At 41.0% G+C, this 25,729-nt stretch overlaps 2 protein-coding genes across 2 annotated transcripts; both read right to left on the minus strand.

Moving 5' to 3' along the window:
* Positions 1–4,004: 4,004 nt before the first annotated feature.
* LOC111979091 (GTPase IMAP family member 7-like) lies at positions 4,005–5,640 on the minus strand. The gene is made up of 2 exons (XM_024147667.2): positions 5,587–5,640; positions 4,005–5,441 (listed from the first exon to the last, which is right to left on the minus strand). The coding sequence occupies exons 1-2, from the start codon at positions 5,594–5,596 to the stop codon at positions 4,435–4,437; spliced, it is 1,017 nt and encodes a 338-aa protein (XP_024003435.1). The 5' UTR covers positions 5,597–5,640; the 3' UTR covers positions 4,005–4,434.
* A 15,367-nt stretch (positions 5,641–21,007) lies between these two features.
* Positions 21,008–24,611, minus strand: LOC111979092 (golgin subfamily A member 6-like protein 22). The gene has a single exon (XM_070449007.1). The coding sequence runs from the start codon at positions 24,539–24,541 to the stop codon at positions 22,862–22,864; it is 1,680 nt and encodes a 559-aa protein (XP_070305108.1). The 5' UTR covers positions 24,542–24,611; the 3' UTR covers positions 21,008–22,861.
* Between the last annotated feature and the right edge of the window lie 1,118 nt (positions 24,612–25,729).

The raw sequence follows: 25,729 nt of genomic DNA on the forward strand, positions 1-25,729 counted from the left end.
AGAGTTGTGAAGTTAGGCCGTGGGTTGTAGAAGGAGTTGTGAGGTTAGGCCGTGGGTTGTAGAAGAGTTGTGAAGTTAGGCCGTGGGTTGTAGAAGAGTTTGTGAGTTAGGCCGTGGGTTTGTAGAGGAGTTGTGGCGGGGCTCTGAATACTTATGTAAATAAGGTATTTTCTGTTTTATTTGCACTGTGATGGTGCCGTCTTGTGAAGGTGCCGTCTTGTGAAGGTGCCGTCTTGTGAAGGTGCCGTCTTGTGAAGGTGCCGTCTTGTGAAGGTGCGTGGATCACTGCCATCTTATCGGCTCTTAACCAACCGTGCTATTTTGTTAGTTTTTTCACATTGTTTGTAACTTATTTTGTACATAATGTTGCTGCTACCGTCTCTTATGACTGAAAAGAACATCAGAACAGCGATTACTCACCTCGAATTGGAAGAATATTTTTTCTTTAATAAGTCGGACTGGAAGGATATAGAGTCAGGCGCAGGACAGCAAATATGAGTAATCAACCTATTTACTCAAATAGATACAGTGAGGGAAAAAAGTATTTGATCCCCTGCTGATTTTGTACGTTTGCCCACTGACAAAGAAATGATCAGTCTATAATTTTAATGGTATGTTTATTTGAACAGTGAGAGACAGAATAACAAACAAAAATATCCAGAAAAACGCATGTCAAAAATGTCATAAATTGATTTGCATTTTAATGAGGGAAATAAGTATTTGACCCCCTCTCAATCAGAAAGATTTCTGGCTCCCAGGTGTCTTTCATACAGGTAACGAGCTGAGATTAGGAGCACACTCTTAAAGGAGGTGCTCCTAATCTCAGTTTCTTACCTGTATAAAAGACACCTGTCCACAGAAGCAATCAATCAATCAGATTCCAAACTCTCCACCATGGCCAAGACCAAAGAGCTCTCCAAGGATGTCAGGGACAAGATTGTAGATCTACACAAGGCTGGAATGGGCTACAAGACCATTGCCAAGCAGCTTGGTGAGAAGGTGACAACAGTTGGTGCGATTATTCGCAAATGGAAGAAACACAAAACAACTGTCAAACTCCCTTGGCCTAGGGCTGCATGCAAGATCTCACCTCGTGGAGTTGCAATGATCATGAGAACGGTGAGGAATCTGCCCAGAACTAAACAGGAGGATCTTGTCAATGATCTCAAGGCAGCTGGGACCATAGTCACCAAGAAAACAATTGGTAACACACTACGCCGTGAAGGACTGAAATCCTGCAGCGCCCGCAAGGTCCCCCTGCTCAAGAAAGCTCATATACATACCCGTCTGAAGTTTGCCAATGAACATCTGAATGATTCAGAGGACAACTGGGTGAACGTGTTGTGGTCAGACGAGACCAAAGTGGAGTTCTTTGGCATCAACTCAACTTGCCGTGTTTGGAGGAGGAGGAATGCTGCCTATGACCCCAAGAAACCATCCCACCGTCAAACATGGAGGTGGAAACATTATGCTTTGGGGTGTTTTTCTGCTAAGGGACAGGGCAACTTCACTGCATCAAAGGGACGATGGACGGGGCCATGTACCGTCAAATCTTGGGTGAAAACCGCCTTCCCTCAGCCAGGGCATTGAAAATGGGTCGTGGATGGGTATTCCAGCATGACAATGACCCAAAACACACGGCCAAGGCAACAAAGGAGTGGCTCAAAAAAAAAGCACATTAAGGTCCTGGAGTGGCCTAGCCAGTCTCCAGACCTTAATCCCATAGAAAATCTGTGGAGGGAGCTGAAGGTTCGAGTTGCCAAACGTCAGCCTCAAAATCTTAATGACTTGAAGAAGATCTGCAAAGAGGAGTGGGACAAAATCCCTCCTGAGATGTGTGCAAACCTGGTGGCCAACTACAAGAAACATCTGACCTCTGTGATTGCCAACAAGGGTTTTGCCACCAAGTACTAAGTCATGTTTGGCAGAGGGGTCAAATACTTATTTCCCTCATTAAAATGCAAATCAATTTATAACATTTTTGACATGCGTTTTTCTGGATTTTTTTGTTGATATTCTGTCTCTCACTGTTCAAATAAACATACCATTAAAATTAAAATTAGTAATTGGGTGAGTGAAGCCAGGTGTTTAAGACACAGACAAAACAAATGGAAAATGAAAAGTGGATCGGCGGTGGCTAGAAGGCCAGAAACGTCAACCACCGAATGCCGCCTGAACAAGGAGAGGACCAACTTCGACGGAAGTCATGACACTACCCCACCTTGACGCGCAGCTCCCGCAGCGCGCCAACGCCGGCCACGGGGACGACCCGGAGGACGAGGTGCAGGGCGATCCGGATGGAGACGGTGGAACTCCCTCAGCATCGAAGGGTCCAACACGTCCTCCACCGGCACCCAGCATCTCTCCTCCGGACTGTACCCCTCCCAGTCCAGGAGGTACTGAAGACCCATTGCCCGACGCCAAGATGGCTCTAACAGCATACGCCGGGGCCCATCGATGTCCAGAGGGGGCGGAGGGACCTCCCGCACCTAAGCTTCCTGTAGCGGACCAGCCACCACCAGCCTGAGGAGAGACACATGGAACGAGGGGTTAATACAATAATCAGAGGGAATTATCTGTAATCTGTAACACACCTCGTTCCCCCTCCTCAGGACTTTGAAGGGCCCCACACCACCCACGGACCCAGGTTCCTGCAGGGCAAGCGGAGGGGCAGGTTTCGGGTCGAGAGCCAGACCCGGTGCGAACACCGGGGGCCTCGCTGCGGTGGCGGTCGGCACTGCAGGGCCTGGATTAACCTCTACATCACCAGAGGAACAGAGGAGGTGTAGGATAAGGGTACGGCTAAAGGCTATAAGAACTGGTCGTCTAGTACATTCAGAACAGAGAGTAAAAGGAGCAGGTGTCTGGGCGCGGTAGAATAGATTCAAGGCATAATGTACAGGCAAAGGTATCATGGCAGGGCTTCTTTATGACTGAAAGCTGACTGAAACATTATATAAAGACTCAGATGTAGAAGACATAACATGTATTTAAACTGAGCCATGGACTCTACACCTATTTCATGGCTTTTCTTATATCTTGGACTGGACATTGAATTGCCAGAGCTCCATCCATCCCTCCTAAAAGGACATACAGTATATTACAGAACTCCTGACTGAGAAGCATAGAAGAAATGGTGATGGGGGCCTCTTGTTTTTCAACTGTCACCAGACGTTGAGCACACACACTGGCCTCAAGGTGGAGCCAACTGCTGCTGACAGTTTTAAAAGCAGGTAGTATGCAGTGGAGAATGTAATGACTACCTGAACCCAGTGTTTGTGCTCCGTCTGGTGACAGTTTTAAAAGCAGGTAGCACGCAGTGGAGAATGTAATGACTACCTGAACCCAAAGTGTGCTTCTGGAAACCTGTGGAAATATGCCCTAAATTGCAGGTGTCGTCTTGTAAACGTTTGGTTTCTGGTGTGATTCTGCTGGTTAAAAGAGTTATCATCTCCGTTAAGATTGGCCTACTAAAGCTACTATAGATTTACTGCTCACTGAAAGCATGGCCATGTCCGATTACCCCTACTTGCATTCTAAATAGTAGACTGATTGGGTGTGCGAAAATAGAACGTTTTATAGTATGTGCAATTGTTTGTATATCCTGGATATTACGAAAGTTGTCTCACAGGGGTCGATTCAGGGTCCTGTACTTTTCATATTTCTCTTGAAAGGTATTAATCTCCTCTGCATGTCTTCTGGCCTCTTGTTCATATTTATCCATAATTTCTTTTGTTTCCCTTTCATAATCTGCCCTCATTTCCTTCAAATTCTTCTCTTCTTGTTCTTTCCTGACTGTATCTTCCTTCTCTTTCTTCATTTTCTCTTCTTGTTGAAATTCTTCCTGCACTTTTTGAATTTTTTGCTCCTCCATTTTTCGATTTACATCCTCTTGCAGTCTTCTTTCCTGTTCCTCGCTACGTTCTCTCTCCCACTGCTCTTGTTGCATTGTCATTTTGTCTGTCAACTCTCTCCTCTTTTCTTCAAAGTCTTTTTCTATTCGGTCTCTTTCTTTCTGCTCTATTTCTCTCCTCTGCTCTTCTGATTCCTTCATCTTTATTCTCTCTTGTTCCCTCTCTCTTTCAAACTGCTCTCTCAATCTCCTCTGTTTTTTCTCTTGTTCTACAACAGTTTGTAACTAATTCTGTCGCCACAACATTTCTCTATGCTGTTGTCTGTTTATTACTGTATTTAATTGTTCCTCCCAGTCCCTTTTATTTCTCTGCATGATTTCTGTTTGACTTTTCTCTGCTTCCTTTATTTTTCTTTGCCACTCTTGTCTTTCTTTCTCTTCATTTTTTTCCTCTCATGCTCTTCTGTCGCTCTCCTTTCCATTTCTGCCTTTTTTAATTTTTCAAACGTAATTTCTTGATTTATTTGCCGTTCTTCTTTGTCTTTCTCTTCCTTTCTCAGTTTTTCCATCCTCATTTTATATTATTCTTCCTTTTCTCTTTGTTGGTTCTCCAACTTTATTTCCTGAGTTTTTATCTCTTTTTCCATTTTCTCTTTTTCTGTGTCCCATATTACTTTTTTCAACTTTTCATCTTCTTTCCTTTTTTTGTCCTCCAAYTCTCTTTCTTCCTTCTCTGCTTTCTCCTTGTCTTCATGCTCTTTTCTAATTGCTTCCTCTCTCTCTCTCAACAGTTTATCTCTCAGCTGTCTTTCCTCCTGAACTTTCAATCTCTCCTCTTCCAACTTTGACTTCATCTTTTCCATGTCTGTTTCATGTCTGACCTTCAGTTTCTCCATGTCAGCCTTTATCTCCGTCTCTCTCTCCTTCAGTATTGCTTCCTGTTTTTGTTTAATGGCTGCCTCTGCCTCCTGGAACATCTCATTGGTGTAGAAACTCCCCTTGTTCACGGACACCATTTTGTTAATCTTCTTAAGAAGCTCAGTGACCTGTGTGCAGTTATTTTTGTCTTTGTTGTTGAAGAGATGGAGTCTGTCTCCACAATTTCTGACCAGTTTTTTCAGTTTATCACTCTTGCTTTTCCCAACGAAATCTTGAATTGATTTATTTTCCAACTCATCTCCTCTAGTAAACAAAACTAAGCAGAACATTCTGGCCCGTGGACCAAAGGTTGTCTCTATGAGGTTCAAAGTGTCCAGCTCCTCTTGAGTCATTGTCCTGATACTCAACACTATGATAAACACATGGGGTCCAGGAGCTGACAGGGAGACACATTTCACTCTCTCTTGCTGAACATCTTTATTAGAAAGTGTTGTGTCAAAAAGTCCAGGTGTGTCCACCACAGAAACTGTTCTTCCATCAACTTTGCCGACTGCCTTCTTGCAAACTGTTGTCACAGAATCAAGGCTGGTTATAGACTCAAATTCATCTCTGCCCAGGATAGTGTTTGCAGAGGTGCTCTTCCCATTTCCAGTTTTCCCAATCAGCACCACCCTTATGCACTCTGTGCTGGAGCACTCCATTTCAGCACCTACAAATTAAACAAATTATAATAAATCAATGTTAATTACTGCATGAACTGATATTGAAATCAACACAGAAGGTTCATAGTGTTAAATCATTGCTTTCCCAATCACTCCCCAATATTTGTTCCTCCCTGTGTTCAACAAACTCACCTTGTGACATGTTCCTGATTCTCTCCTCTAAATCCTTGATTCTTCTGTTCTTTTCCTCCAGTTAATGAATTGGTGGTTTAAGCCTCATGTACATGTACAGAGTGTAAGCAGGTTCTGTCTGATCCATCATTTTGACTATTTCTGCTACAAGTTCTGTCGTCTGCTTGGCGTTATCAATCTTTCAAAGCATCAAAGATTTTATTACGCCCTCCGCATATCTTGATCAGTTTGCTTTGTGTCTGCCATTTTGTTCCACAAAGTCAACTGCAGTTTTATTAACTGGAATGGTATCGGGCTGTCTAAACAGGACCATGGCAAAGTCATTGACTCGTGAGCTGAGAATCTTCTGGATGTCTCAACCCTCACCTTTTCTTCATCAGTGAGTGGGACCCAAAGGTACGACCAGGAGGAAAGCATGGACTCCAGAAGTCACAGAGAGAGACAACAGTGGAAGTCTCACGCATCACTTCCTCCTGAGTGAGATGTGTTCCATACAGAGCAGGCAGTCGATGAGGGTGACAGGACGATCACACACCTCTCCTTCTCTCTTCACACACACTGAGGAGGAGCTGGACTTTGGACTGGACTCTGTCTGACCCAGTATGACATTGGCTATAGAAGTCTTCCCAGCTCCTCTTCTGCCACACAGCACCACGTTCAGTCTCTGAGCCTTTAGTGTCATGGTATCATGTGTCATCTCTTCATTGTAGGTGAGGTATCTCCATTCATTCTCCTCTACCATCTTTTCTATCTTCTCAGTTAACTCTTTGTGGTCACTTCCTTGTTTGTACATTTCATGATGCCTTCCTCCACATTCTTGGATCATTTGTCTCAGATGAGCATTTCCTATGACTCCCTTGTGGTGAGTAATGATCACCATTGAGTGCTTGAAGGCCTCTTTACCAAATATACTCAGGATCAACTTGAAAGTGTTTCTGTTCTCCTCTGTGAACTCCTCAGGCTTCAACACCAGCAGGACCCCATGAGGCCCAGGAGCAGAGAGGGACTTTTCTCTATCTCCTGCATCAGGGACTGCACTGGCAGAGCAAAGAAGTCTGGAGTCTTTACTACAGTTACAGACTTGCCTTTCAACTTCCCACTGGCTGACTCACATTGYTTTTTTTTGCCCAAGAAACCAGCAGGAAGGCCTAATCCTGGAGAAGCCCCTTGCTGTAGGATAATGTTACCCACTGTTTTCTTCTTGTCGTCACTCCTCCCCAGAAGCACAATCCTGAGTCGAGACTCTGTAACTCACATGAACACATTGATTGATATAAGGATATGTAGATAAAACATAATATAGTTTATCAATTTTCATACTGGATTGTCCCTGCTGCAAATTCAAATGGGCCCTTTTCTTGTGATGCTTGTGATTAAAAAGCTTGACAGCAATAGTCAGTAATATGAAGTAAGTACATGTGGATTAAGCTAATACAATGTACTACTATTACAACAAATTCCATGACTCATGTACCAATGTCCCTCTTGGGAATGTTTTCACAATTGTTCAGAATTTTACAAACATAATCTAATTACATTATCAAAAATAAACCTTTTGAAGTCCTGCTCTGCAAGATGAGTACACCATAGTTAGTCAAGTGAAAAAGAAAATGGTTATCTATTTTCTTTCACATGTAAATTCTGTCTACACAGCTGTTATCATTTTTGCCTATCAAGCTAGACATTTTGAAAACAGAGCTTCAAAAAGAATGATAATTTGGACAAATCCTAACTGAGTTGTAGCCATCCAACTTTAATATAGAAGTGGCAACATGTTGTGAACGAGACTGAATTTTACCCACCACATTTTTCTCCACTATGTGATTGCTCCCCCAGATTTTCCTTAAGCAACGTCAATCCTGAAAAAAGTGTTGACAATCAATACCAGTGACTTTATCTTTGCAGTCCCTTTCAACCAAGCATGATGAAACAACAAAGCAGTCATCCTTAATGAGGTTTCAATATAAATTGACAGTATTAATACTATAGTCCAATATCCCCCATTTTTCATGTTTCAAGTCCAAATCATCCTAAAGTGTCTGAAATTGATTGTATTTCAATGAAGTTATTTTAAGATGATTTTAATCTTGGTTATCCCAGAACTAAAGTCTTATGTAATTGGTCAACTGCTCGATTCAGTTCGGGGTCCATACGTGTTAAGAAAAGGGATTAAGACATGCTAGAACGAAGAGCGGAACAAGGAGCTTCAACTTCTCTCTTTGCAACGTCTGAATGTTCCCTCCCATTCTGAAATTGAAAAGATGCTAACACCTGTGAAATCGTGATTTGTTCAACTAAATGACGAAAAACCCAAACACTGGTACTACTGCTGCTCCCCATCCCATGCAGCACGCATTCCTTCCTGGCAGATTCCACAGTACAAGTTGTGTTTTCGTAGTTCTGTAAACAAGAGACTTTGATGATTTTGACATGAAGCGCCAAAAAATACTAATATTAGGGATGTTGACTGGCATTGGATTTGTGCCACAGATGCTAAAAAGTTAGCATTTGGAGACAGTGGCCAGGTAAACAAAACCAAAGCATGGGTTGCCCTCTTACCTCCAAAAAGTGCCGACAGGGTAATGTGGGGGTACTATCCCTTCAATACTGTCAACTTATATTCAATGCTCATCTCACTATAACTGTTGACAGCTGTATACTTACCAATTTTTTTTATTTTCTCCCAGTTGTTAAATTGTGATGATTCACCTTGTTCCAAAACATCCTTTCCAAGTTCTTCCTCAGAGGAAGATTTGAGGCTCCTGTGGATTTCCTCTTTCCCTTGTACAATGTCACATGTATCTTCATATACATCACAGGTGAGACAGTCTCCTCCATTCTCCTTTACAATCTTGTCAACATCTGCCATAAGTTGAGTGTGGTCACTGAGGTGCATGAGGTGCTGCCTCCCTCTACAGGATCTAACCATCTGATTCAGAGGGTGATCCTCATCCATGTGTCGCCTCTTGTCTTCATGAGTTGTCAGTACCATTGAGTAATTAAAGGACCGGTCACTGAGGGTGTCTAGGATTGTCCTGATTCTGTCTCCCTCTTCCTGTGTGAACTCCTCAGGCTGCAGCACCAACAGGAATAGATGAGGTCCCGGTTTAGACAGAGTGACACACCAACGCAGATCCTCTGAGAGTTTGTCATGTGAGATGTGAGGGTCTAACAGGTCTGGAGTGTTGATCACAGCTATGCCTCTTCCCTCCACCTGACCCCCGACTCTCTCACAGCAACTTCGTACATAGTTTGGGTCAAATGCCACTGTGTCCAGGATGAAGTTCCCAACAGCACTCTTCTCAGAGCCATTCTTGCCGAGCAGCACAATCCTTAGCTCTGTAGGACTTTCAGACACTGTAACATAAACACCACCACAATCTTATTTTAAATTTTACGCACCATATTCCAACATAACAACATACATCCACAAATCTACAATCTAGAGAAATCAAGAATCAGTTGAAGTAAATCTGTTTGATATTGTATTGATCACTCACTCTCTGGGGGCAATAAATTCACACTTTTGCGTCTCTGGGCCCCTGGATTCGAGACTGAAAACACATAAAATTAACACAAACATTAGTATTTTGTAAAGTTGTTAATGTTGATTGTTGCTTGAATTGAATGTGTAACTCAGGGTAGTATTAAATGAGTGATTTAAAGACTAACTGAAAAAAAATTGAAAAGAAAAATGGAACAATTATAACCACAAATAGGTGCTAAGTTGCATTAAAAAAAATCAGTCCAGGTACTCGTGAGGGTTTGAAAGTTTAAATTATTCAAATATACCAACGCATATCAGCTTCATCAGGTCAGAGACCCCGATTCCCCTCCAAAAGCACCTGTGGTTCTTGTGGAATACTTGAAGTGCTCCTGCTACTTATTTTCTTCTGAAATCATTTTTTATTGAGTAGCTATGTAGGTTATCGTTAAGCTAACTTTATGTCATATAAACATTATTGTGAAGACAACATTTCTAATAAGAAATACATCTTTTTTTTGTAAAAATGTATTTTTTTGTTGTAAAAAGTCAGTTAAAATCAAATTCTTATTTACAATGACGGCCTACCGGGGAACAGTGGGTTAACTGCCTTGTTCAGGGGCAGAACAACTGATTTTTGCCTTGTCAGCTCAGGGATTTGATCCAGCAACCTTTCAATTACTGGCCCAACTCTCTAACCACTAGGCTACCTGCCACCCCATTATAAAATCCATGTACACAAACAACAAGTGTGTGGTTAGAATTGGCAAAAAACACACATTTATTTCCACAGGGCCGTGGGGTGAGACAGGGATGCAGCTTGACCCCCACCTTCTTCAACATATATATCAACGAATTGGCGAGGGCACTAGAAAAGTCTGCAACACCCGGCCTCACCCTACTAGAATCTGAAGTCAAATGTCTACTGTTTGCTGATGATCTGGTTCTTCTGTCCCCAACCAAGGAGGGCCTACAGCAACACCTAGATCTTCTGCACAGATTCTGTCAGACCTGGGCCCTGACAGTAAATCTCAGTAAGACAAAAACAATGGTGTTCCAAAAAATTTCCAATTGCCAGGACCACAAATACATATTCCATCTAGACACTGTTGGCCTAAAGCACACACAAAAAACGATACATACCTCGGCCTAAACATCAGTGCCACAGGTAACTTCCACAAAGCTGTAAACGAGCTGAGAGACAAGGCAAGAAGGGTCTTGTATGCCAACAAAAGGAACATCAAATTCAACATACCAATTAGGATCTGGCAAAAAATACTTGAATCAGTTTTAGAACCCATTGCCCTTTATGGTTGTGAGGTCTGGGGTCCGCTCACCAACCAAGAATTCACAAAATGGGACAAACACCAAATTGAGACTCTGCATGCAGAAATCTGCAAAAATATCCTCCGGGTACAACGTAAAACACCAAATAATGCATGCAGAGCAGAATTAAGCCGATACCTGCTAATTATCAAAATCCAGAAAAGAGCAGTTAAATTCTACAACCACCTAAAAGGAAGTGATTCCCAAACCTTCCATAACAAAGCCATCACCTACAGAGAGATGAACCTGGAAAAGAGTCCCCTAAGCAAGCTGGTCCTGGGGCTCTGTTCACAAACACAAACAGACCCCACAGAGCCCCAGGACAGCAACACAATTAGACCCAACCAAATCATGAGAAAACAAAAAGATAATTACTTGACACATTGGAAATAATTAACCCCCAAAAAAACAAAGCAATGTAGAATGCTATTTGGCCCTAAACAGAGAGTACACAGTGGCTGAATACCTGACCACTGTGACTGTACAGACTCAGTGAGCATAGACTTGCTTTTGAGAAAGGCCGCCGTAGGCAGACCTGGCTTTCAAGAGATGACAGGCTATGTGCACACTGCCCACTAAATGAGTTGGAAACTGAGCTGCACTTCCTAACCTCCTACCAAATGTATATTAGAGACACATATTTCCCTCAGATTACACAGACCCACAAAGAATTAGAAAACAAACCATATTTTATTAAACTCCCTATTGGGTGAAATACCACAGTGTGCCATCACAGCATCAAGATTTATGACCTGTTGCCACAAGAAAAGGGCAACCAGTGAAGAACAAACACCATTGCAAATACAACCCATATTTATGTTTATTTATTTTCCCTTTTGTACTTTAACTATTTGCACATCGTTACAACACTGTATATATACATAATATGACATTTGAAATGTCTTTATTCTTTGGAACTTCTGTGAGTGTAATGTTCACTGTTCATTTTTATTGTTTATTTCACTATTGTTTATTATCTGCTTCACTTGCTTTAGTAATGTTAACGTATGTTTCCCATGTCAATAAAGCCATTAAATTGAAATTGAGTGATGCCGCACAGGCAGCTGAGTCACGTTGACAGAGCAGCACGGGTGCACGTCGTGACAACTTTTTTACTTCGCAGGGGCCGTACCGCAGAGTTTCTAAACCCAGAGATGCAACATTGCAAGACTTCGGGAAAGCTTGCGAAGCAGACTAAGTAGATCAAGCCGGAGTATGGGGTTAAAGAATTCAATGATAGAAGTGAAAAATGATTCCTTAGCTGTTCATTTTCTCGAAATCTAAAGACACAACGTAGATTCGAGCCGATGTCTTAATAAGTATTTGAACATGATTAATAAGTATTTGAACATGTATTTACTCCAACTTCGTGAAAGTGACAATCTGGCAAGTTTTTATTTTTGTCAAAACTACTTTATATCAAAGGAGTGCCTTTGAGTTGACGTCCTGCACATGCGCACAGACGACCTTTAGCCCCAATGACTTGTTTCTGCGCACGAGCTTAGCTTGCCAACGTTGCCATGACATCGCCTACAAGTGTGATCAGGGATTTCTATTGGATAAGGAGTTTTAGCCTATCTTGATACTATACTGTCTTAGGCGGTACAGTGAGCTGTTGATCAACTGAATCCATTCAACCGAAATGTGTCTTCCGCATTTTAACCCAACCCACCTGAATAAGAGGTGCGGGGGCTGCCTTACCGACATTCGTCATTTTAATTCCATTTTACATTTATTCTATATCTCCTAACTTTTGCAACACGCGGAGGCTCTATGACTGTAGCCTGTTGCCGCTTTGATGTATAATTGGCAGCATAAATGAAACATTTCTCTCTCTACTGCAGCAGTCGCGTTCGGACCTGTACGGGCGCTTCCGGACAAATCAGTTAAAATTACACCTACAGTACCGTGACAATCATATCAGTTCCGACACAGACCCGTGACATTTAGATTATTAACCTTCAGGTATTACATTTTTATAAATAAACTGTAAAACAATAATATGGTGCCTGCCTGATGAAGGCCTTCTCCAAAACCCCTTGTTTGAGATATTTCCGGTAAATGATTTTCCAAAGATACAGCATAGAGTGTTGTAGGCCATACTAGACGAAGAGCAGTTGCCCAATATGCGCCCCCAAAAATAATATTTTGCCAGTTTGGCAAATTCAGTTAGAAATGTAGGCCAACAATATGAATGATACGTTACAAGATTTGATGAACATCAGGCCAATATATTTATATATTGTTGCGGTTATACTGATCTTACCTTTGTCTCTGAATGATGCAGAGTCCGCCATTTCATCGTTAAAATGTCTGCACTGTGACAGATAAATGTGAAAGTGAAAGTTGCAGGAAAACATGTGCCTCCTACGTGTTAAAATGACAATTTGTGGAGAGACTTCAATCTACGTGTTGAATATGTTTACAAACCATTAACTTGCGCATTTGTAACCAGAATACCAATAAGACTGAATGTTCGCCACCTGGCATACAGTGCATTCGGAAGATATTCAGACCCCTTGACTTTTTCCATATTTTGTTACGTTACAGCCTTATTCTAAAATGGATTAAATCGTTGCCTCCTCATCAATCTACACACAATACCCCATAATGAGAAAGCAAAAACAAGTTTTTCTACATTTGAGCAAATTTATCAAATAAAAAAACTTAAATATCACATTTACATAAGTATTCAGACCCTTTACTCAGTACTTTATTGAAGCACCTTTGGAAGCGATTACATCCTCAAGTCTTGGGAATGATGCTACAAGCTGGCATACGTGTATTTGGGGAGTTTCTCCCATTCTTCTCTGATCCGCTCAAGCTCTGTCAGTTTGGATGGTGAGCATCACTCTAGGAAGAGTCTTGGTGGTTCCAAACTTCTATTTAAGAATAATGGAGGCCACTGTTTTCTCTGGGACCTTCAATGTTGCAAAAGAAATTTGGTACCCTTCCCCAGATCTGTGCCTCGACACAATCCTGTATCGCCGCTCTACGGACAATTCCTTCGACCTTATGGCTTGGTTTTTGCTCTGACATGCACTGTCAACTATGGGACCTTATATAGACAGGTGTGTGCCTTTCCAAATCATGTCCAATCAATGGAATTTACCACAGGTGGACTCCAATCAAGTTGTAGAAACATCTCTTTAGCCGGAGCTAAATTTCGAGTCTCATAGCAAATGGTCTGAATACCATTGGTCTGAATACCACACAGTAAATGTGTTATTTCAGTTTAATATTTTTTTTATAAATTTGCACACATTTCTAAAAAACTGTTTCTGCTTTGTCATTATGGGGTATTGTGTGTAGATTGATGAGGGGAAAAAACTATTTAATCCATTTTAGAAGAAGGTTGTAACGTAACAAAATGTGGAAAAAGTCAAAGGGTCTGAATACTTTCCAAATGCACTGTACTTTAAATTGCATACCCAAGTCATCTAAGTGAATTAAACCCAGCTCATTTAGCCAGCTTGCAGTTGAAAAAAACCCACATCAAAACATTCTGCCTCTTTCCAGTTGAAGCTTTTGAGAGTGTTTTGGCAAACATTGTTCAACAAACAAACACACTTTTTATTGTACAATTCAAATAAATGTTATATATGATTGATATTCGGCATATACTATGCACATCCCCAATCCCACATCAAAGTAATTAGCTAAATTACTTGGTTTGTTGTTACTCTGAAGGGATTTGAGTTGGTCAGGTAGATCAGGCTAGGCAAAACAAAACTGTAAAGACAGAATGATCAAATCTCCAGGTACAGTACCAGTACCTACAGTACAGTATATAGTGTTATTATAAAATGGTCCATCCCTACCATGGCGGACCCGAGAACCCAGGCCACAACGCCACCTACTCCAGGAACAATGTCAATACCACTGATCCAGAAAACACAAGGCATTTCTAGGTCAGGACTGACAGTAGCCTACAGAATACAGGAAGGCAGTACTGATTCTAACTAAAACATCTGCTACAGTATTTCAATGATAAAAGTTGAATGTTATGGATAGATATTATACATTGAGAATGATATGGAGATAGTAGCCATAGTTACATATGAAAGAGCCAGGGGAGGTTGTTACTGTCACACCCTGACCTGAGATGTTTTCTTTATATTTTGGTTAGGTCAGGGTGTGACTAGGGTGGCTACATTAGTTTTTGTATTGTCTAGGGTTTTTTGTAAGTCTAGGTTTTTGTAGGTCTAGGTATATGTATGTCTATGGTGGCCTGATATGGTTCCCAATCAGAGGCAGCTGTTTATCGTTGTCTCTGATTGGGGATCATATTTAGGTAGACATTTTCCTTTTGGTGTTCGTGGGTTCTCGTCTATGTGTAGTTGCCTGTCAGCACTCGTTTGTATAGCTTCACGTTTCGTTTTGTTATTTTGTTCAGGTATCCTCTTAAGCTCTGTCAGGTTGGATGGGTAGGGTTGCTGCACAGGTTCTCTTTGAGGTCTCTCTCTTCCGGGCTCTGGCTGGGCTACTCAAAGAAATTCAGAGACTTTTCACAAAGCCACACCTGCATTGTCTTGGCTGTATGCTTAGGGTCGTTGTCCTGTTGGAAGGCGAACCTTCACCCCAGTCAGAGGTCCGAAGCACTTTGGAGCAGGTTTTCATCAAGGATCTCTCTGTACTTTGCTCCGTTCATCTTTCCCTCGATCCTGACATCCCCACAGCATGATGCTGCCACGACCATGCTTCACCGTAGGGATGGTGCCAGGTTTCCACCACGTGACACTTGGCATTCAGGGCAAAAAGGTCAATCTTGGTTTCATCAGACCAGAGAATCTTGTTTCTCGTGGTCAGAGTCCTTAGGTGCCTTTTGGCAAACTCCAAGCGGGCTGTCTTGTGCCTTTTACTAAAGAGTGGCTTCCGTCTGGCCCATCCACCATAAAGGCCTGATTGGTGGAGTGCTGCAGAGATTGTTGTCCTTCTGGAAGGTTCTCCCATCTCCACAGAGGAACTCTGGAGCTCTATCAGAGTGACCATCAAGTTCTTGGTCACCTCCCTGACCAAGGCCTTTCTCCCCCGATTGCTGGCCAGCTCTAGGAAGAGTATTGGTGGTTCCAAACTTCTTCCATTTAAGAATGGTGGAGGCCACAGTATTCTTGGGGACCTTCAATGCTGCAGAAATGTTTTGGTACCCTTCCCAAGATCTGTGCCTCGACACCATCCCATCTCGGAGCTCTACGGACAATTCCTTTGCCCTCATGGCTTGATTTTTGCTCTGACATGCATTGTCAACTGTGGGACCTTATATAGACAAGTGTTTGCCTTTCCAAATAATGTCCAATCAATTGAATTGACCACAGGTGGACTCCAATCAAGTTGTAGAAACATCTCAAGGATGATCAATGGAAACAGGATGCACCTGAGCTCAATTTTGAGTCTCATAGCAAAGGGTCTGAATACTTGTAAATGTAAATAAGTTTATATTTTTTATTTTTTTACATTTGCAAAACTGTCTAAAGACCAGTTTTCACTTTTTCATTATAGGGTATTATGTGTAGATTGATGAGGGGGAAACAATCATTTAATCCATTTTAGAATAAGGCTGTAATGTAACAAATGTGGAAAAGGTCAATGGGTCTGAATACTTTTAGAATGCATACATCATATTGCTCATTCTGACATTTTGTAATTTCTAGTTTTTAAAACTTTTTGGATTATGTGTGTATTTTTATTATATTGCGATCCTAAGGGCTAAATTTCAATTACCTGGTGCGTCTTTTGTCCTTAATCTACGTTTAAGGTCAATTTATTTGGTTTTTCCACAATTCATTAAATGTTAAAATTTAAAATCAATTGAATCTACATTTAAGATCAGCATGTGGGTGGGCATATGGCCTCTATCGTGGATCATCGCTACCACAACAAACTGCATAGAATATTAGACAGACATGGTTACTCAAAGGGTTTGGTCACTGATCTGTATCATTAAAGAATCTAGGGATAAGAGAGCTATCAGTCGATTATAGTATTTGCTGGGATCAGTTTTTAATTTAAGCCAAATCCTGCCGGAACAGGATCTGAAACCTCTCAGTTTTGGAATTTTTGGAGTTTTGCCTGGATCCGGTACCTCTCTGGCATGACAAATAATTGTCACTGTTTGCAATGTAAAAATTCAAATAAAAGCGATCAGAGTTGGGCTATATCAAGTTGCCTCCTTGTTAATTATCATGCCCACTAAAAAACATATTTTGAAAATGTAGATTTTCAGCCAACGCTTGATATTGTGATAATTGATTCAGGTTGGGCAGGGCCTGGGTTTAAGTTTGTGCAACATGGTAGCCCATGTTTGACCGACGTATGACCATTGTTATGGTGAGAGAGGGGTGCCATGTAGAGGCCATCTCTGTAACGAATGCGCTGAGAGTCGGGAAGCAAGTACAGGCAGTGAGTCTTTAATAAATTAACAGAACACAACACAAGGAACACGAACAACCCACTGACATGAAACAGAGTCAATAACACCTGAGGAGAGAACCCAAGGGGAGTGACAGATATAGGGAAGATAATCAAGGAGATGATGGAGTCCAGGTGAGTGTCATGAGGTGCTGGTGCACGTGATGATGGTGACAGGTGATAATCAGCAGCCTGGATACCTAGAGGCCGGAGAGGGAGTATATGTGACAATCTCTCTCACAGAACTAGTATTAGATTCTATTATGATCGCTCTCTGCTCCGAAAGAGATGAGCCTGAAACTCTTTCTCCAGCATTGCACTTCATCATTTATTTAAATTAATTAAATATGAACACTGTGAAAAAGTACATAAACAATCCCCAGACAGCACCTCCTGGAGTCAACTTAAAGCAGCCAAAACCAAACTGAATTTGGACTATACTCGGGAGATAAAAAAAWAAGTTTTCCTTACTAAACAGAAATACCATGAGTATAGCAATAGGCCTAGTAGATTGCTTGCTTATCAATTAAAAAAAGAGCAGTCAGAGCGTACACTCATGGCYATCCGAACWGCAGAGGACGAGGTCACATATGACCCAAAAAAGATCAATTKAACTTTTCATGATTTTTACTGCAAACTATATAYCTCTGAGAGAAAACATACGGAGGCAGAACTCCATTCCTTCCTAGAGGRAATCTCGCTACCTAAACTATCAGAGACCRACCAAGAAGATCTCAACTCCYCCTTCACTCCTGAGSAGGTCCWGGAGGYAATYACCTCCATGCCACCWAAYAAGTCCCCAGGCCCAGATGGATTCCCCAGAGAGTTCTACAAAGCTTTTTGGCCCCAGCTTAGCCCTATTTTCATGCCAATGCTGGAGGATTTTTGCAAAAACGGAGTTCTCCCAGAATCAATGCACACAGCTCGCATTACAGTGTCGCTCAAACAGACAAGGACCCCCTATCCTGCTCCTCCTTCCGGCCCATAAGCTTGTTGGATTTTGACTCGAAAATAATTACCAAATTGCTCGCCGAAAGACTCTCTTCTTCCCAAAATAATAAAAGCGGACCAAACAGAATTTATTAGAGACAAGTGCTCTTCTGATAACATTCGCCGTCTTTTTGATATTATTGATCAAGTAAACGCACAGAAGACCCCTGTCCTGCTGCCTTCACTAGATGCTGAGAAGGCGTTCGACAGGATGGAGTGGAGCTTTCTGTTCTCAGTCTTAGAAAAGTTCAATATGGGCCCAAACTTTATTAAATGGATTAAGTCCCTAAACTCTCATCCAAATGCCATGGTGACTACTAATGGGCTGAACTCTGACAGATTCCCTTTGGGACGGGGCACAAGACAAGGATGCTCGCTGTCCCCCCTGCTCTACTTGTTGGGGGCGGAACCTCTGGCAGAGTTGATAAGGAGCAATCCAAGTATTATGAGAGTTTCTGCAGGCGGCCTGCAGCTCTACATATCCAACCCTGAGAAATCCCTCCCATTTTAGACACAATTGCTCAGTATGGCAACTTTTCAGGATATAAGATCAATTTTTAACAAATCCACTGTTTGCCCTCTCAATCTTACACTCACCAGCTCTATGAAGACACTCTGTCCGTTCTAATGGAAGACACAGGGGTTTCAATACCTTGGGATCTTTGTAACACCAGATCTGAATAGCATTTTCAAGGAAAATTAACTTCCACTGCTGGATCTCCCTCCCAATTAGCTTAGTCGGAAGAATTAATGTCATCCGTATGAACATCCTCCCTAGACTGAACTATTTATTTCAGATGCTCCCATGCTATCTCCCAGTTTCCTTTTTCAAAACAACCAACCAAAGCATCACCAAATTTATATGGGGCAATAAAAAACCTAGGATCAAGTTCTCCACTCTATCRAAACCTGAATCTAAGGGTGGTCTTGCCCTTCCCTCACTTCGATTGTACTACTGGTCTGCCCAAATCCGCAACATGCTAACATGGATCACAAACAGACAAGAGTCAACGTGGATTCAGATAGAAGCCCAATCCTGTGGTTCATTGCCCCTAAGCTCAAYTATATTCATTAATAACTTTAGTGAAGTGGGCAACATRGCCAAAACCTTTGTGATTTACAGCACCCTACTAGYGTGGAGGGACTGGAAGAAATACCTGGGCATTTCCYCCCAAATATGTTCTCACTCGCCTATAGTATGCAACCCAGACTTGCCAAAAGCCCTGAGCGATGCCAACTTTAATCTTTGGCATACTCTAGGAATCAGGACCTTTTCAGACCTATTTCATCAGAAAACCACTACACTGAAATCCTTTCAAGAACTCTGCAGTGAATTCAATGTGCCAAGATCCCTTTTTTTTATTAAAAAAAAAAAATATATCTTCAAATTAGACATGTCATTTCCTCATTTACTTCCAAGAAGAGGTTTAGAGCTCAGCTGAATGAAGTTAAAACCCTTGTTGTTACAGCACAATCCATTAAAGGTAAAATATCTTATATCTATAGACTCCTTTCTGAGAAAGGAGGCTCCTCCTTTACTCTTTTGAAAATAATCTGGGAAAAGGACCTTGGTCTAGTGATGAGTTATGGGCGGAGGTTTGCAACAGAGTATACTGCTCCTCTACTAATGTAAAAATGAAAGAATCAAATTACATTTTTTTTTACACATTTTATTACACTCCAATGAGACTCCATAGAATGAAAACATACATTTCTCCTAACTGTAAAAGATAGTAGAAATGTGGAACCTGAAAGTGGAACCTATATGCATGTATTTTGGAGCTGTAGAGAGATTGCCAGATTTTGGCAATCTATACATACTGCTGCACAGAAAATACTAGATGTACAGTTTGATATGACCCCGTGTATCTATCTTCTTAATGCCCAGCAGGACTTTGTTCTTGATCCTGACAGAGAAAATGTGTTTATGACTATTACATACTTTGCTAAGAAATGTATTCTTCTATTGTGGGCCTCTAATACTTCTCCTACATTTAAAATGTGGATTGACCAGATTGTTGACTTTCTCCCTCTTGAAAAGCTCACTTATGTCCTCCGCAAGAGACAGCCCAAGTTTGATAGACTCTGGTCTCCACTACTCAACTATATTTCAAATTGGACAGAGTGAATGGGGTGATTAGGGAAATGAGCAGATACATGTTGTGTAAGGTGCTGTAAAAACTAATTATTTGCTCGTCATCTCAGCTACGGCTGGAAATAGCTAAGAACCTTGATGGTGCTGCTGCAAGTTTTTAGATATATATATATATATTTTTATAGTTGTCATTTTTATTATTATTGTTAGTTATTTTTTTATTTTTTAATTCTGTCACATCTGTGAATGTGGAATGTGTTTTGTTGGTTGATTGAAAAACAAGAAAACTTAATAAAACTTTAAATAGAAAAAAAATAAAAATGAAATATGCCCATTTGTTTTGTTTATTTTCCTTGTTATAGAATTGCACTGTTATGTTATATATAGCATATCTATGACACATTGTAGGCGGTAGAGCGAAGGCAGGAACACATCTGCTTTTTGAACAGACAGTAGACCTAGCCCACTTCAGCCACAATATCTAAAACCAACCAAATCTGTTCGGGATCATCGATATTGACATGTTTTCACAACTAACCTGATTTCATTAAACTGTTGAGAGCCCCTCTCTCTGCACGTCTCTACCCGCTGGAGAAAGTTATAAAGCAGAGCGAGAGAGAACGCCATGGAAGTGGTGAGATATTCTATAAGGTCAGCCTATTAATTATTCAAAATATAAAATATGCCCTATTATAACTATATACTAACCATGTACTTTCTCTCATTTGTGTGGTATTTAAAAATATTTTGCTAATGTCGCCAGTCATGTAAAATGAAGTAGAATTGCCTAACCCATGCAATGCTTTATTAGCTGGTTATCTGCAGCCATAGCTGCAGGAAGTAGGGGTGCTGAAGGTTCTGCCGCACCCCCTGAAAAATCAGAATACAAATGTTTTTTTATAAACAAATTATGTTTATTTTTTTGTAGTGCAATGGACCTTTAATAATCATTTCACATAGTCTACTATAAATTTCACATAGTCTCCTATACATTTCAGATAGTCTACTATAAAACATTCTATTTTCACACACCCAATCAGAGTACTATTTAGAATGCAAGAACGGGTATTCAGACATGCCCCTGGACTACAAGAAATGGAGATTTGGGAACTGATGTGTTGATATGTCTCTTTTGTCTTTTATTCTCTGGTTTGAACAGCACAAAGACAGATATAGCATCAGGATATATAAAGCACAGTCACGGATATAAAAGATAAACATATGAAATCAACAAATAAAAGCAAGGCAGTGGCTGCTAGTACAGACCAGGAAGGCAATGGGTGTGTACGAAATATGTAATCATACTAAATACTATTTAGAATGTACTGTTAAGTAAAAAACGAATGCAGTAAACAACAAATATAAACATACTAGGATCATACATTCTAGGATCATACATTCTAGGCTCATACATTCTAGGATCATACATTCTAGGCTCATACATTCTAGGATCATACATTCTAGGATCATACATACTAGGATCATACATACTAGGATCATACATTCTAGGCTCATACATACTAGGATCATACATACTAAGGCTCATACATACTAGGATCATACATTCTAGGATCATACATACTAGGATCATACATTCTAGGATCATACATACTAGGAACATACGTACTAGGATCATACATTGTAGGCTCATACATACTAGGCTCTTACATACTGAGAATGTGTCATCTAATGCAGTGTTTCCCAATTCCGGTCCTCAAGTACAACCAGAAGTAGGACCATATTTCTGTGGCCCACATACAAGTACACCTTATTCTACTTGTCATCTAATCACCAATCCCTTGACAGGTGTTAATCAGGTGTTGTTGTCCGGGGCTACAACAAAAATGTGTGCTCTTGGTGGTACTGGAGGACTGGGGTTGGGAAACTGATCTAATGCCCAATTGCGTTGTTTACTGCCATTCATTCTGGTACAACACGTCCCCTGATCTTATTTGCAGCTGTTGTCAAACACACCTAGGGCTGAAAAGATGATTGTCTTCCTCAATAGCATGCAGTGAATTCTTAGCCGACATGTGAATGACATCCTAGCATTTAAAACATTTGCCGTGACCGAATACCCACACTTGCGTTCTACATAGTAGGCTTTTTGTGTATGTGAAAAGAGAGTTTTATAGTATGTTGTAATTTCAAACATCGAGTATGCTTAAATGCCAGGATGTCATACTCATTTGGCCTTTCATCTAGTAGAATTCACTGCACCCTATTGAGGAAGAGAATCATCTTCTCACAAGTGTGTTTGACAACAGCTGATAATCAGAATAGGGGACACACTCTAATAAACCAAGGGAGGGGAACAATCGCGATTGTCAATTAGATGAAGCCTTCTCAGTGTGGATAAGTATGTTGATATTTGTTGCTTTCTGAATGTGTTTTTACAAAACGGTACGTTCTATCTAGTATGTAGTATGATTAGTACACAGCATGTCGTTTTAGTAATTAGTAGGCAAGAAATGTCACAGGCTACTATTTAAATTTAAATTTCAAATTTTTCATACCTAAACAGCCTACTATTTCGGAAGCAGGTACAGGTGTCCGGACTCTGACAATTTCTCTGGGAAAGTACAGGTGAACATTCTGCACGTTTGTAGTTATCGTTCTATAGCTGTAGCAGTTTAAACATGTGATTTACAACACTGTTGTTAAAGGAATGTGTAGCAAAGATCTTAATATTATACTATTTCAGCTTTTACACCATCCTCCTCCTCCTCGTCATCATCATTACTGTCCAGTAGGTAATGACATTTTATGTACTATGTTGTATTTACATACAGTATATTCATTTCCATCAGTAATGTTGTTAGGGGGTGCATGTTATTACTATCTTCAAAATAATCTATGTTTTAGGGCATTATAAATCTCATAGGGAAAACCCTTCAATCTCAGAGGGTTACGCCATATCTGAACGGGACAAGTATAACTAATGCATGTAGTTATTGTCATGTTTAAGACTCTCACTGCGTAGTACATTTGTTTAACACTTGTTTCGCGATTCCCATTACCGTTGTCATGTTTTCTATCTCTTCTTTCTGTTTTTCCTCCATTTCCTTCATTTGACCAGTCAGTTCTTTTTCATCATGACCATATTGACCCTTTAATTCATCAGTCTCCTTTTTGTGCTTTTGCATAAGTATCTCCTTCTCTTTTTTATATTGTTCACACTCTTCTCTAAAGTAGTTTAATTCCTCTGCTTGTGTTCTGGCCTCTTCTTCATATTTTTCCATAATTTCTTTTGTTTTCCTTTCATAATCTGCCTTCATTTCCTTCAAATTCTTCTCTTCTTGTTCTTTCCTAGCTGTATCTTCCTTCTCTTTCTTCATTTTCTCTTCTTGTTGAAATTCTTCCTGCACTTTCTTGATTTTTTGCTCCTCCGAAATTTTTCTATTTTCATCCTCTTGCAGTCTTCTTTCCTGTTCCTCTCTACGTTCTCTCTCCCACTGCTCTTGTTGCATTGTCATTTTGTCTGTCAACTCTCTACTCTTTTCTTCAAAGTCTTTTTCTATTTCTTTCTGCTCTGTTTCTCTCTGCTCTTCTGATTCCTTCATCTTTATTCTCTCTTGTTCCCTCTCTCTTTCAAACTCCTCTCTCAATATCCTCTGTTTTTCGTCTTGTTCTACAAGAGTGTCTGCCTCCTTCTGTCTCCTCAGCCTTTCTTCTTCCTGTTGTCTGTCTCTTTCTTTCTTCAACTGTTCCTCCCATTCCTCTTTTTCTCTACGCATGACCTCTTGGAGTTCTGTTTGATCTTTCTCTGCTTCCTTTATTTTTCTTTGCCACTCTTGTCTTTCTTCCTCTTCATGTTTCCTCCTCTCAACCTCTTCTGTTGCTCTCCTTTTAATTTCTTCCTCCTGTTTCCTTTTCAGTTCTGCTGAATGCCTTCCTTGATTTTTAACAAGTTTTTGTCTGTCTTTCTCTTCCTTTCTCTGTCGTTCCATTCTCCTTTTATATTCTTCTTCCTTTTCTCTTTGTTGTTTTTCCAACCTTTCTTTCTGAGTATTTATCTCTTTCTCCATCTTTTCTTTTTCTGCGACCCAATTWYTCCTTTTTAACTTTTCAACKTCTTTCCTTTTTTTGTCCTTCAACTCTCTTTCTTCCTTCTCTGCTTTMTCTTTGTCTTCATGCTCTTTTCTAATAGMTTCCTCTCTCTCTCTMWWYWGTTTTTCTCTCAGCTGTCTTTCCTCCTGAACTTTCAATCTCTCCTCTTCCAACTTTGATTTCATATTTTCCATGTCTGTTTCATGGCTGACCTTCAGTTTCTCCATGTCAGCCTTTATCTCCATCTCTCTCTCCTTCAGTATTGCTTCTTGTTTTTGTTTTATGGCTGCCTCTGCCTCCTGGAACATCTCACTGGTGTAGAAACTGCCCTTGTTCATGGACACCATTTCGTTAATCTTCTTAAGAAGCTCAGTGACCTGTGTGCAGTTCTTTTTGTCTTTGTTGTTGAAGAGATGGAGTCTGTCTCCACAATCTCTGATCAGTTTCTTCAGTTTGGCGCACGTGCTTTTCCCAATGTAATCTTCAATTGATTCATTTTCCAAGTCATCTCCTCTAGTAAACAAAACTAAGCAGAACATTCCTGCCCGTGGACCAAATGTTGTCTCTATGAGGTCCAAAGCGTCCAGCTCCTCTTCTGTCATTCTCCCGATACACAACACTATGATAAACACATGGGGTCCAGGAGCTGACAGGGAAACACATTTCACTATCTCTTGCTGCACATCTTTTTTAGACAATTTTGTGTCAAAAAGGCCAGGGGTGTCCACCACAGAAACTGTTCTTCCATCAACTTTGCCGACTGCCTTCTTGCAAACTGTTGTCACAGAATCAGTGCAGGGTTTAGACTCAAATTCCTTTCTGCCCAGGATAGTGTTTGCGGAGGCGCTCTTCCCATTTCCAGTTTTCCCAATCAGCACCACCCTTATGCACTCAGTGCTGGAGCACTCCATTTCAGCACCTACAAATTAAACAATAAATGATAAGAAATTATTGTTAATTACTGCATGAATTKATTTTGAAATCAACACAGAAGGTCCATAGTGTTAAATCATTGCTTTCCCAATCACCCCCCAATATTTGTTCCTCCCTGTGTTCAACAAACTCACCTTGTGACATGTTCCTGATTCTCTCCTCTAAATCCTTGATTCTTCTGTTCTTTTCCTCAGTTCTGATTGTGTTTAGCCTCCATGTACATGTACAGAGTGTAGCAGGTTCTGTTCTGATCCATCATTTTGCAATTTCTGCTACAAGTTCTGTTGTCTGCTTGGCGTTATCAATCTTCAAAGCATCAAAGATTTTATACCGCCCTCCGCATATCTTGATCAGTTGCTTTGTGTCTGCATTTTGTTCCACAAAGTCAACTGCAGTTTTATCAACTGGAATGTTATCCTGTCTAAACAGGACCATGGCAAAGTCATTGACTCGTGAGCTGAGAATCTTCTGGATGGTCTCCAACTCTCCTCTGTCTTCATCAGTGATTGGACCCAAAGGTACGACCAGGAGGAAAGCATGGACTCCAGAGTCAAGAGCGAGACACAGTGGAAAGTCTCACGCATCACTTCCTCCTGAGTGAGATGTGTTCCATACAGAGCAGGCAGCTCGATGAGGGTGACCGACCGTCCACACACCTCTCCTTCTCTCTTCACACACACTGAGGAGGAGCTGGACTTTGGACTGGACTCTGTCTGACCCAGTATGGCATTGCCTATAGAAGTCTTCCCAGCTCCTCTTCTGCCACACAGCACCACGTTCAGTCTCTGAGCCTTTGGTGTCATGGTATCATCTGTTGTCTCTTCATTGGAGGTGAGGTATCTCCATTCATTCTCCTC

Source organism: Salvelinus sp. IW2-2015, linkage group LG19, assembly GCF_002910315.2.
Source record: "Salvelinus sp. IW2-2015 linkage group LG19, ASM291031v2, whole genome shotgun sequence".
In the NCBI taxonomy this organism is placed as follows: Eukaryota; Metazoa; Chordata; class Actinopteri; order Salmoniformes; family Salmonidae; genus Salvelinus; species Salvelinus sp. IW2-2015.